The sequence below is a fragment of the Periplaneta americana genome, chromosome 9 (assembly GCF_040183065.1).
Source record: "Periplaneta americana isolate PAMFEO1 chromosome 9, P.americana_PAMFEO1_priV1, whole genome shotgun sequence".
Classification (NCBI taxonomy): domain Eukaryota; kingdom Metazoa; phylum Arthropoda; class Insecta; order Blattodea; family Blattidae; genus Periplaneta; species Periplaneta americana.
In genome coordinates this window covers 132,275,351-132,290,034 of record NC_091125.1, presented here as the reverse complement: position 1 = coordinate 132,290,034, position 14,684 = coordinate 132,275,351, and the positions used below count along the sequence as shown (strand labels likewise).

The window sequence follows — 14,684 nt, the reverse complement described above, 5'->3', positions numbered from 1 at the left end:
GACAATCAGAAAAGCTGATGAGCAAAGGCTGACGACAGCGGAAATGAGGTTCATGAGACGAACAGCGGGATGCTCTTTGCTGGAACACCGTAAAAATGTGGACATATTGCAGGAACTCAAAATGGATCATGGATCCTATAGTTAATTTTGTTCAACAATATCGACTTCAGTGGAAAAAACATGTCGAAAGGATGGATCGCACTAGATGGCCTAAACAGATTCTTACTTATGTACCAAGAGGAAAGAGGAAATTGGGAAGACCACGAAAGCGCTGGCATGAGACCGTAACAGATCCTGTAGGGTCTAATACGTGAGGGATATGATGATGATTTTGTGTCCGGATTCAAAGCTGTGTTGTACTATTCTTGATTTATCTATTAAGCATTGTTTGAAGTTGTACTCGTGCTCCTTAATTCTTGTGGACAGAGGTCTGCTCGTTTCAACTGTATACACGCGACTGCATTCACACGGAATGTTATAAACGCAGTCTCTGGTATCCATGTAATTAGGTTTGGGTTTGTTGCTAGACAGGATTCGGCTGAGTGTACTCTCTGATTTGAAGACCGCTCTGATGTTATATTTCTTGGAGATTTTCTTGAATTTTTCGGAAGTGCCTTTTACATATGGGATAACTATGGTACTCAGGGGGTCAGGGGGAGGATCGTTCTTGTTTTTTTTTTGGTTATAATTTATGGCCTTTTTGATGAATTCTTGAGGATAACCGTTCGTTGCAAAAGTGTTAGTGAGTGATTGTACTTCATTTTGAAGGTCAGATTCTTTACTACAGATGTAGTTAGCCCTGTTGAGGAGGATAGATATAATGCCTCTCTTTACATGTGTGGGATGGTTGGACTGGAAATGAAGATACCTCCCCATATGTGTGGATTTCCGGTAGACTGTGGTTGCCAGTTTGTCTTATTTCTTTCTCGGCCTTCAAATAAATTCATCATTAAATTAAAGTAGTACTATATAAGGACAAACTATTATTCCGATAAGTTTTTGATTAATTTCTTTGCATGAGAAGATGTATAATGTCCCTAGAAATTAAACTTTTTAATAAAACAAAGAATTTTGTTTCATGTCATACACTTCACAGTATTGTTATATTCAGTTAAAAGAAAACATTCTAAAGTTTCCTACAAATGAGACTGAAAAGAGTAGGCACTAATGGCTTAGAGAGATAATCCAATGAGGTGACAGCCATTTTTTCAGGGTAAGCAGATATCTAATACTACCTTCTATGAACAGAAAATAATACACGCTGATTCAACATTACGTCATTGTTCTCAGTGCTTAGTAGGAATCCCATGAGAGTTGATAAACAATGATGCATGTTTTACCTCCACTGCTTCAGCAGACATCAGGAACTGCTGATTTGTCTTCTTGCGAGGAGACCTCTTCTCGAGACTTTCGTGGATCCTGCCTCTCATCTCCACATCCTCTGCCACCTTCTCCTCGATGAGGGCCTTAGCCAGTTCTATCTGGTCGCTGGTACCCTTGATTATGACTCTCCGTGTTGTGACTGTGGGTAGAAAGGTGGATATAGATACAGAACTGTTATGAACTTGACATACATATTTAAGCATTCAATACTTCATTTGAGACAGAATAATTACTTTTTCATTCAACAACGCAAGACGAAAAAGTTGTTGAGTGCATTAATTTTCAGCTTTTGATCTACCAGAATGTGTTGTAACCGTGGGCAAGAGAGTGTACATTGTTTACTCAAAAACTCTGTCATTGTTTAGTCTGATTGTTGCAATTTATTAAACATGGGGCATAGGACTGGTGAGCAACGAGGGTTTGCTGTAAAATCTTATTATCTAAATGGTCAATGGGCAGAAGCTACTCGTAGGGAGTTTTGTCACCACTTCCAACTCCGTCATCATGATCCTGTGTCCTCTTCACAAGCAATTAAAACCTGGATTCGCAATTTAGAAGAAACAGGTTCCGCACTAAAGAAGAAACCTCCAGATAAAGAAAAAAACTGTTCGTCTTGAAAATATTGAGACTGTTAGAGTTGCTTTAGCGAGTAGTCTGACATGTTCAGTCCAGAGACATGCTCTGGCACTTAACATGAGCCGCTCTATTGTACGACAAATACAGAATAAAGGTTTAAAATTTCACCCATATAAATTGCAAATTGTGCATAAATTAAATCTAGGGACTTAAATAATCGTGTAATTTTTTTGTGAAATATTTTTGAATGAGATCGAAAATCATGACGATGCTCTTTCCATTTTATGGACGTCTCATGTGATTTCTTTTTATGGGAGTATCTAAAAAGTAAGATATACGTAAACAAACCGCGAAACATTGAACAACTGAACGCAGAAATTGGTGAAAAAATTTCAAACATCACAGTCGAAATGTTGCAAAGTGTAATGAGAAACTCCAAAGAATTATTATAAGAATGTATGCACGTTGGTGGAGTGCATTTGAAGGATGTCATTTTCAAGAAATAGTGGTTACATGCAAATGGCATACTATATTCTAATAATAAAAGTTAATTTAATACAATATCTGAAGTTTCATTTCACTATTTAAAAATCTCCATTTCTTTTGCCCACCCTGTAAATCTGAAGTATATTCAAGTATTCAGTGCCCCATTTTAGGCCACACCTATGGCTCAGCACCAGTGCACTGTCAGCCCAGGTTCGATCCCTGGTTAGGCCAAGATAGAATTTGTGGTGGAAAAGCAGACATCACAGGGCATTTTTCTCGGAGTAGTCCTGTTTCCCCCACAACACTCTCCACCTTCCCCTAATTTCAACTATCATCTGTTATAGCTATAAATAGGCTGGGGTGAAGTATTGTGGATAGAACAGATCTCCAATATTAATGCAGGAAGGGCTTTGTGCTTCAGGCCTTATCAGATACTTGGAATCTGGCTGTTTCAGGACTGAGGCGGTACTGCCCATCTATCAGCATCGGATTCGCAAATGCCCTCAGGCCATCTGTCGGACTTGGAAAAATCATCTCAAATATAGGATGCTAATGTAAAGTAAGTGCATGGACCTATTCTGAGTCCAGCCCTCGAAAAGTCAAACCTATTTCAGATAGAATTACTACTTCAAATAACAACATTGAGAAGAGGGTTGTAAGTACATTAATTCTGGGCTCCTGATGTACCAGAATGTGTTGTAATTGTGGGCACAGGAGGAGACAGTTTACATAGATAAAGAACTGTTACAAACCTGAGATACGTTCAAGCATTCAGTGCATTATTTAAGATTGAATTATTAAATCAATTAACATAAACAGAAGTCCCGAGGAGTGAAATGTGAAGACCGTGGTGGCTCCTATCCACATCTTCCAACCCATCTCTGTAAAAATGTTTAATTAGGAATTCCCAAACTATGCCAGAAATTAGAGAGAACCATCTAGCTGAAAGATTACAATGGTGTTGGAAATTTTAGGTATTGCAAACAGTTTCAACGTATCGAGGTAATTCTACTAGGTTTTTTCCTTCTCCCCCCCACAGGAGGGGTCCAAACAATAGTACAGCAACCTAAGACGTGTTATGCTTTAGTACTCCTTTATGGGAAGAGTTGAGTGTGAATGGTCAATTTCCCGCATATATCGGACTCAGCTATACACGGTGGAAGTGAAATAACCTTGCACATTGCAAGGGACGACAGGGTACACTGAATTGAATAGAAAATCTATATTACGTTTTGTGATTAAATGCACAGTTAATTAGAAAATTAAGTTTGAAGTTTCAGCAGTCCAGCAACATCACCGCTAACACACTCTTCTCGTGATACAGATGTAAGAGGTCAACGAACTTGGTGTGTCTAGCTAGATTTTCATTCATTTCATTCATTTATTTTATTCCATAGATCTTACATGAGCAATGAAGCTTTAAGATGTGGAACATGTCAACATTTTACAATATTACAATTACAATTTTTACAAATTTTTATAGTTTTACAATTTAGTAATTTTCTACAATTTTTACAATTTTGTACAATTTTTTTTTACATTTTTTTTACATTTTGGCGAGATGTAGTGAGATGAGATGAGGTCCGAGGATTCGTCAAAATATTACCCGGCATTTGCCTTTTCGGTGGGGGAAACCTCGGAAAAACCCAACCAGGTAATCAGCTGTTGTCTTAAGCTGTGTTGCAATCAACTCGCACAGTACAGTGGCTTGAATTTAGAGGCTTTTAAAATTAAATTTACAAGAAAACCGTCTGAAAAACTTTCCTGCTGAAAATAAAACTAAAACATGTGCCTGGTAGATTGTAGAGATACTATGTTACCATATGAATCACTTAACACTATAAATTATTATTAAAATATTTATTTAAGTACTCGCTGAGACCATAATAGGTCTTGGGCCTTATACTTGTTTGGATGATGATGGTTATGATGATGATTTAAGTACTACTGAGGATTCCATTTTATCCAATATTTAACAAATTCATTAGTCGATTCAACTCACCCATATCTCTAGCACTGCTATTGCCGCCCTCTATTATGATCTTTGCATTGGAAGCTCGAGAAACGCTGCGAATGTTCTCTCCATTCCGTCCTATTATTCTCCCACATGCTTGCTGTAAATAGAATACTCAAATTAGTGGAGTTCTGTTGTATACTGACGTTACATGAATGTGAATTATATCCGAAGGCAGCAAATTTCATTTTGAGTATTATGAATTCTTTACGGGTGTCTTATATAACAAATGTGAGGCATAGCTTATTGCTATAAGCACAAAATTAGTTTTCACCCTCCTACGTTAACAAAAATAAATTAACACATTAGTGTGATGGATTGTCTCTTCCCAATTGATGATTCTATCAATATCTGAATCATGGATGTTGTCAGAAATGGGGAAAAGGGAAGAAAGAAATGTTTCTTCTCGAGCTAATAAAGGGGATTATTCTTTCATGTCCAATAACGGATTTAATCTGAAAACAGTGGTCAACAAAATTAAATATTTTCTCTCTTAAAAGTGAAAGAATGCCTGTTCTCACATATATTTTCGCGCCAATTTCAAATCTGCTTACAAATTTTTTCTATTACCCAAAGATTTTGCGCAATTGTGACTTTGAAAATACAATGTATTTCAATTACTTTATAAAATCTATGCAGAGTAAACTTTCAGTCTATTAAAAGATAAATTATTATGGTTTATTCTCAAACTTTTTTACCCCTGATTTCATAACCATTTACCAAATTTTACTATCACTCAGGGTTTTTCAAGTTAAGAGTTTTTTTTTTTTTTACTTTAATTACGATATTTCTATTACGTAAATAAAATCTATGCCAATTACATTTTCGTCCGTTAAAAAAGAGGGAATGGTTCATTGTTAAAGACATTTTACTGCTGATTTCAAATCTGTCCATCAAATTCTCGCATTGCAACCACAGTTCTATTACTTAGCAACAATATCTTCAAATTATGAACGTAATTTACTGTAAAGAAGCTACTGAAGCACAACTGATGGAAGATCATTCATAAATAAAGAACAAATTATTTAAAACTAGGTTAAAACAAATAATTCAAATTCACAGGGCTTTGCACTTCTAATTATTTTCTATACCTTCTGATCGGCCAGCCATTGTTATTTTATAAGTCACTACAATTCAATGCGTGTTATGACTGTAATCTTGGTTACTAATGATTCAATGAAGAAGAAAAGACCAACTGCAGATTAGGGGCAGCAATCTGTATATGATAATTCTACGTTGTCCTATATGGTCAATAGCAACAGTATTTTTAAATAGGCCTATACATTTGGACTACTGAAATTAAAGCAATCCGCAGGCTCTTCCATAAACTTTTCTTCTACACTAAAAATACATTATTTGTTATCTTTTACGAGGTGTGTTCAAGTTCTAAGGTCTCTGATTTATTTTTCTCGGGACTGGGAACAGATAGAAACATGTGGTTTAGTTTAAAAGACACAGGTACTCTTTTCGAATGCGTGACAAAGATGGCAGAAGTGTACAGCACACGAAAACCTCGTGGCAGCAGCTAAAGTGAGAAGCAATTCTGATACTTAAAATGGCGACGTTTTCGTTACAGGAACAGCATGTAATCATTCGTTTTCTCCATTTTCGTGGTGTGACACCCATTAAAATTCATTATCAGCTGAGTGAGACATGTGGTGATGGTGTCATTAACGTGAAGAATGTGCGTTCGTGGGTGTGGCAGTTCAAAGAAGGCAGAGTTTCGTGTGATAATGAGCCAAAAGAATCTACGTCTGCAGGGAGATTATGTTGAGAAGTGACAGAAGTTCAAATTTTTAGGGCAAGTAGTTTGTCAGAAAAAAATTCGGAGATCTTAGAACTTGAATCCACCTCGTACTGAACATAGTTCAATGAAGAAAAAATTAAATCACTTGTCTACTAATTAGTCAAATATGCAACAATAAATTTCCCTCTACACCTTGTCAGAGAGAGAAGAAAAAAAGAAAACTGTCAAGTTGTACCTGAGGCACGAACATCTCCAGTGTTTCAATCAAAGGCTGGTTCAACATAATGTCATGGATCAGAGATTCGGCAAGCTGCGCCCCTTCTGGAGTGCCTCTGATGATGCAGACTCGGTGCTGATCAGTCTCCACTAAACATGTAAAGAGAAAAGTTACGTTAATTCCAAACACGAACATTTCAATTTAACATACAATAAAATCCCTTTTAAGAAATAATGTCTAAAGTCTCAGCCAAATTACCATGAGAATAATTAATTCCCACTTTAAGCAAAATCCTCCTTTTAAGGAATACTTTTCAAGTGAAATAACAACTCTACTTTCAATATAATCAATAGCACCAGCATATTCGATAGCGCACCTCAATTGATAGATAGTAATACGGTGCCATATGGCGGCATTATTCTTTATTGTCTTGTTTTGCATTGCTTTCACAGAGTGGTTGCTTTGCTTGCTTTGTTCTCGCGAGTTGTGCGGATCTTGTTTCCAAGTTTTTTTTTTTTTAATTATGCTCTTTATGCAACTGCTAACAACTACCGAAATGAGATTCATGTGAAAAACTGCTGAATACTCTCCTCTCAACCATCATCGGAATGTAGATATCCTGAAGGAATTAAAAATTGACTCTATTGTCCATTATCTGCAGCAATACAGGCATCAGTGGCAGGCACATGTCAAGAGAATGGCTCGCTCTAGATGGCCCAGGCAGATTTTATCGTATGTCCCAAGAGGTCGAAGAAATTTAGGAAGACCTAGGATACGCTGGCAAGAGACCGCGTAACAGATCCACTGGGGTCTAATATTTGATGATGATGATGATGATGATGATGATGATGATTATGATGATGATTATGATTATGATGATGATGATGATGATTATGATGATGATTATGATTATGATTATGATGATTATGATGATGACGATGATGATTATGATGATGATGATGATGATTATGATGATGATGATTATGATTATGATTATGATTATGATGATGATGATGATGATGATGATGATGATGATGATGATGATGATGATGATGATGATGATGATGATGGTGCATTGTTATAATGGTGAGTAAACAGAAGAAATTAACTATCAGATAGAAAGTGAAAATAATAAGGGATGTTGAGGCTAACCCTCAAATAGCACTGTCATATATGACAAAAATGCATGGATTGTCAACTACTTAATTATGGGAAATTTTCAATGTAGAGTTTCAGTATACAGTAGAACCTCTATTATCCGTGTAATGAAAGGGGTGAACTAAATGGTTATCGAAAAAATTGGATAATCCATATCATAAAATATTTTCGTAAATTAACTCCAAAGCTACTTAAGTTCTATGCAGGCAGTTCGAGTTCGAATTTCCGTAGTGAAATTTTTTTTGTCCTTTCTTTTATTTTTACAATTCGTTTCAGTGTAATATGATCAAATAATTTTGCTTATGTTACTTCATGTTACTTACAGATAATTACAAAATTGGTGAAAATTTGTGGTTATAATTCCAGGAAATCAGAATATATTTTGTCATCAGAATTCTGGTTTTTCTTCTTGTTTACAATTACTACGTTTAGGTCCTGATGATCACAGATTTAAGTTAGAATAATAATCATTATTCCCTGTAGTACAACTTGCAAATTAATTATTGCCAATTATTTAACCGTTAACATATTTACTGAATGTTCCTTAGGCAATAGAGTGTAAAGCAGCAGGGATTAATAAAATACTTAACACAGCATTTTAATATGAAAGCCCCTAATTGTCGTCTTTAGTGTTACTTCCATTTAGCATCAGAGTTTCTATTAACACGAAAAAAATAATAAAGCGAAAAGTATTTTAAGGATAAAAAAATGATGAAAACCTGTTATATTTTCACTGATGCATTTAAAAGGCAGAAAGAAAAAAGTTTAGGTTTAGTAGCTCCACAAAGTTCTGAACTTGCAACCTCACGAACACTTAGCTAATCCTAAGAGTACTACTGTAGTAAGAACGACATTGTAACAAGCAATAATCACACTCCACTTGAGAACCTGTTTTATATATAGTGTTTGTGTTACAGATTCACTGTTTAAACACTCTGAACGATCTGTCTGTTTTAAATCCTGTATATGAATTATTTTCTCGGAAGATTTTAGTGATTAATAATTGTGTTCCCATTATAACTACTAGAAGAATATATGCAATCTTTTGAACAAAGCTGGCTGTCCCAAGCGCTCACAGAAATACCCGATTCGAACTTAGTCTCTCAGACACCGGGCCAGTTTCATTTTGACCAAGTGTACAATTATTGTACCAAACATAACTTAGAATGCATTGAAATGTTAGATAGGCTACTATAGGGGAAGGAGTTTTTTCACATAAATTACACAAAATTTCCTAATTTTTAGATAAAATATTCAAAGTATATTTATAGTTATTAAAATTAGTTTTTCTTAATTCATCATTATTCAATTTAATCATATATTAACTTCCAAAACTTTCATCTGATTACAAGAGGCAATAGCAGGAAAAAATATCAACATCTTATGCGACGAAACAACAGACAGAAAGGGGAGGTGTGTTTTTGTGGTACTGTTTCAAGTCCCAGATGCTGGAGAAGTTCACTTGTTTGTGATTTCAGTGAAATACTTAGATTCAGGAAATGCAACCAAATGGTCTCGTGCAGTGTTGAATGCAGTTCACAATCATTCTGTTCTGTATGATTCAGTGCAAGAGTTTGTTAGTGACAATGACTTTGTTATGAAATTCTCAAAGATGTAATAGGGGATCATCTAATTCATGTATAGTGCTGGGCCCATAAGTTAAGTTTAGTTGGGAATTTCTGGGCAACATCAATGTTGGAACTCAATGAAATTGTTACCATGATTAAGTCTGCCTTCCTAAATACTACAAAGAGGAAATATAAATATCTTGAGTTTCTGAAGTCTAGATATGAAACTTCCAAAGAAGCTAAGATTTTTCCTTCTCCCACTGTAAAGAGGTGGAATAGCTGGTTTGAGGCTGTCTCTATCTGGCTGATTAGTTTGAAGATATTGTCCTGTTTTTCAAGCAGCCTGACATGAGGGATAATCAAAATATGGGGGTAAATTTTTTACAGGGACTTGATGTAAAAATGCTCACATGATTTTTGGTAAAGATCATGCTAGTGAGTTAGCTGAATTGCTAACTTTACTCGAAGGATCCAAATATCCAACATCTTGCTTGTTGTACCCAAGACTAGACATCTTGGACAGTAATTTAGCAGATATTGTTGCTGGACATTATTCTGAAGGGACAATAAATTCACTGTCGAGATTAAATCCATTGGAAGAAGCTACATGCAAAGATGTGTTTTCGAATGCTGCTTAGTCAGGAAAGAATAAACTGTAAATTTTGAAGGAAGAGCACCCTGGCCGAAAGAACTTTAAGGCTATTGTCAAGGCATTCTACAAAAATAATATAATTCTAGTGAACAATGTTGATGAACCAAATATTGACATGTTTCCAGGATTTTCGAGTATACCAAAAGAAGAAATTCGAAGTGCATACAATTCATTTAAGAACCTTATTGAACAGCAAGTGAAAAATGAAAAATGTGACATAGTGAAAATGTTCAATGCTTTAAGAACAGAGAATAAAGCATTTTCAGAATGTTGTTTGCAAGTATTGTGGACACCAACAAACAATGTTGACAATGAATGTGTTTTATCACAGTATGGTGCTGTTGTTTCAGATAGACGATGTAATTTGAAGGAGGGAAATGCTGAAATGTTCACAAAAGATAATACATCTTTTGAGAAATGAAAAGTAGAATGCACAAAGTTTCCTTTGGAAAAAAAATTATATGCAAATTTGAAAAAAGTGGATGCTAATTTCATAAAAACAGATGCTAGTTTTGAGAAAAAGATGCTAATTTTGATAAAAATAGATGCGAAATTTTCAGGTCCCTAGCCATCATTAGCACAGGAAATTCCAGTTTATTTTGAAACTTTTCTTAAAACTTCGTAACTTTCTCAGTGATCAGCCTTCATGTCTGGATTATTCACACATATTGACGGCTTGTAACAGTACTTGTAATGGAGTTAGAAAGAGAGACAAAAATAGAAAGAGATAGCATAACATAGACTGGCCTTTATACTCGAAAATTTACGGGATGTGAAACAAATGCCATGGAAAACTTTCCATCACAAACTACAGTCAACTCTGGACATAGTGAACTCGGTTATAGTGAACATTCGGCTATAGTGAACATAAATCATTGGTCCCTACCCACATGCATTAAAAAGTACATTAATACGAGGCGCATCCAGAAAGTAAGTTTGCCTATTTTTTTAAAAAAAAGAACACACACTTTCAGGAAAACATTTATTGGCAACAGGTACAGCAATGTTTCAGCTATTTTTCAACATAGCCACCATCAGAATTGAGACACTTGTCATATCGTGGGATCAACTTTTGTAACCCTCTGTCGTAGAACTCTGCCGCCTGTGAATGGAACCAGTGTGTGACAAACGTCTTCAGCTCTTCGTCATTGCCAAAACACTCACCGGAGGACAGGAATTTCTTGAGGTCCAAGAAAACGTGAAAATCGCTGGGAGCAAGTTCAGGACTGTTAGGTGGATGATGAAACAACTCCCAGCCAAATTCCGTCAAAACAGCTGCTGTGCGCTGAGCCGTATGTGGACGAGCATTGTCATGGAGGAGCACAACACCTACAGTAAGCATTCCACGCCTCTTGTTTTGAATGGCACGTCGCAATTTTCGCAGTGTTTCATAGTAACGGTCAGCATTCACTGTTTCACTTCTTGGAAGGAAGTCAACGAGCAGAATGCCCTTCCTGTCCCAGAACACCGTGCACATCACTTTCTGTACCGACAGCATCTGTTTGAATTTCGTCCTGACCGGAGATCCACTATGGCACCAATGCATTGACTGCTGCTTGGTTTCCGGGGTGAAGTGCAAAATCCAAGTCTCCGTGACGATCCTGTCGAGGAACTCGTCGCCATCATCGTAATACCGTTGCAGAAATGTCAGTGCTGCTCCTAAACATTGCATTTTGTGTTCGGGTGTCAGGTTTTTCGGCACCCACCCGGCACACACTTTTTTGAACAGCAGGTGCTTAGTGACAATCTCATGCAACAAGGATCGCGATATCTGCGGAAAATGGCTGCTCAGCTCCGTAATCGTGAAGCGATGGTTCTCCATGATGCACTGCTGCACCAGCTCAACACGATCATCATTGATGAGGGACGGTCGCCCACTGTGCTCTTCATCATGGACACTTTGACGACCTTCGGAAAACTGCCTACACCAGCGACGCACCATCTGCTTACTCATGATGTTCAGCCCATAGACTGGCAGAGCTGCCGATGAATTTCAATTGGCGCTGTGCATTAAAGAACTTTACCACCGACCGAACCTCGCAGGCAGCGGGAGAAGGAATAAGAGCTTCCATTTCGGACCACTGCTGCCACGCTACTGGCACGAGGTGGGACCTGTCCGGCTGGCATATGATTGATACGTCATAGATCTGTTACGCATGCGCAATTGACACGGCTAATTACATTTACTTTCAAGGGGAAAAAATCGGGAAACTTACATTCTGGATGCGCCTCGTATTTCCATTTATAGTGAACCTTCACTTCGGTTATAGTGAACCTTGTATCCTGACAAATTCTTATTTGAAGTCAGACCTTCTTGTATAAAACTGAAAGAATGTGTTGAGAATAACATTCTAAGTTTCTTACTCCTTTAGTCAAAGGACAAAGGTAGGATTAGTGATTCCTAGACAATGAGCTGTGTGACGACAATCTTGCCTCACTACACCATCGAAGGGTTGCCATTCTGTTCTCAGGCACACTACTATACTGTTATTTCTAATCCTCCACTGTCAAAGGGTTGCCTTTTGTTCTCAGAAACATTTCCTTTATGACAGAGGGCATAAAAAAAACGCAAAATGAAATTGCCTTCTTTTATTAAAAGGGGACCGACATTATGTCCAGAGCATAAATGAAGGTAAGATTTCGATGGCTTTCAAACTCCATCAATCCTCTCCCAGTTTCCATTAAGTGATCCAGGAAATTCCAAGGCTGAGTACGCAGTCACATCATAACAGCGTTTGTCATTTTTACCCGATCGTCTGTTTCTAGTGTTCCAACAGTGAATGTACTGTATAAAAATGTTGAAGCATGAAGTGTTTTCTTTGGAAGATAAGGCAAATATTATAAGTAACATTGAACGTGGTCTTTTGCAAGCGGACATAGATTGACAGCATAGTTTAAGTAAATCAACTGTGAATAACAGTATACAGTGTAATCCATTCTACAAAAATGAAATATTTTATTTTCTTGTTCACAAATTCATTCATTTCTGTCATTTGAGGTTAGGGGAGAGACACTTCAGATATAGTGAACCTCGAACATAGTGAACGAAAAATGCAAGTCCACAAAGGTTCACTATATTCGGAGTTGACTGCAGTTGGAATGGATTCCATTATACTTTTAGGGGAGGAAAATATGTAATATTAAATTTAATTTCAATATTTTTATATAAAAATTTTTGGGAGGGAGGAGGGGAATTAAGCAATAAAATAAGATATGTACAACCAGAAGTATGTAAAGACTACGAACTGAAAGTAATTTGTTAATGTCGGTGAACAATATTATCATCTACAAATGAATCTTTCACGTGATCACAGGAGAAGAGATAAACAGAGGAAAGTGTGGGGAAGAGATAGGATGAAGAGACAAAAAAGTGGACAGGAAAACGAACACACATACAGAGACGCATACAACAGGCGTCCACGTCCTGTTTTTAAGTCACACAGGTACTTACATTCATCTTTGAAATGTATCCTTGTATCAGTCTTTTCTTGAATGTCCTTAATGGTGATTCCCCCTCTGCCAATCACAATGCCGACACACTCCTTTGGAATCTTAACCTCAATAGCTGTTGGACGAGATGTCTTTATCCTCTGGACATGTGTATCATAGTCATCTTCATCCTGCAAGCAATTAAGTAACAACAGGTTTCAGTTTAAAATTTATGACCAGATCAGCCTAAGTTTGTACTCAATTGATTGAACAATTTATTTAGCCATGCAATCAACATTTCCACTATTTATTTAAGGGTTGCTACCAAAAACCAGAAGCTTTTCTTTTATTCATAAAATGAGAACCAAAATAAAAGAAAAACACAAGATATTTTCTGTAGCATGTCTACATGTAGGTCATCCCATATTATTTGCAGATGACAAGTATAGTAATTACAGCCAATAATTCCAACACATTCCAATCTTCAACAGAGGAAATTCTCTTCAAAATATGTGACTAGTTCTCAGCCAATAAATTAGTATTAAATTGTAACAAAACTAACATAATTCAATTTAAATCCTGTCCAAATTCAACGTCGAAAATTTCTAGCGCAATAATTAATAATAGATCCCTATTAGAAACAACAACAACCAAATTTCTTGGCTTAAAAATCGATAATGTGTTAAATTGGAGAAATCATATTAAAGAAATTACCCCCAAACTAAATTCAGCTTGTTTTGCTATTAGATCTATGCAAAAGATAGTAAATATCAATACCTTAAAAACAATATACTTTGCATACTTCCACTCGGTAATGAGTTTTGGAATAATATTCTGGGGAAATTCCACAGATAGTAACAATATATTTCTATTACAAAAAAGAGTAATTAGAATAATAGTAGGTGCCAAATCTAGGGAATCGTGTAGGACTATTTTCAAAAAACTACAAATAATGCCCATGGCTTGCCAGTATATCTTTTCATTAATAATCTTCCTCGTATATAATCGTGAAAACTTTGTAACTAATTCAACAGTTCATAGCATAAATACATGTCAAAAAAATGACTTTCATACTCCATCGGCAAGTCTATCGTGCTATCAAAAAGGAGTGCGTTATATGGCAGTAAAAATTTTTAATAGCCTCCCTATAGATATAAAAAATGAAACTCACAACATGAAATTATTTAAGGCCAAATTAAAGAAGTACCTAATTTCTCACGCCTTCTATTCTGTAGGTGAATTCATGACATTCAATAACACTTCATGAAATTGATACTAAAACTTTGTGTTGTACTAGTAGACTATATTGAAAATTTCGTCTGTATATATTTCATCTAGACTGTGACTATAAATTAAGATTTTATAATAGTATTAAGTTTTTTGACTTGTTCCATATTCTAGCTGTAAGCATGTACGAATACCATGGAATGTTAATAAATACAATACAATACAAT

At 36.2% G+C, this 14,684-nt stretch overlaps 1 protein-coding gene across 2 annotated transcripts in view; it reads right to left on the bottom strand.

Annotated features, from left to right (window-relative positions):
- The window catches only part of LOC138706526 (tudor and KH domain-containing protein homolog), a 117,206-nt gene that overhangs the window by 99,619 nt on the left and 2,903 nt on the right, over nucleotides 1-14,684 (bottom strand). For both annotated transcript variants that reach the window (XM_069835909.1, XM_069835908.1), the window contains exons 3-6: nucleotides 13,253-13,421; nucleotides 6,442-6,572; nucleotides 4,448-4,559; nucleotides 1,341-1,522 (exon numbers count right to left, since the gene is read on the bottom strand). In XM_069835909.1, the coding sequence (XP_069692010.1) occupies nucleotides 1,341-1,522; nucleotides 4,448-4,559; nucleotides 6,442-6,572; nucleotides 13,253-13,421 (594 nt within the window). The remainder of the gene's footprint in view (nucleotides 1-1,340; nucleotides 1,523-4,447; nucleotides 4,560-6,441; nucleotides 6,573-13,252; nucleotides 13,422-14,684) is intronic.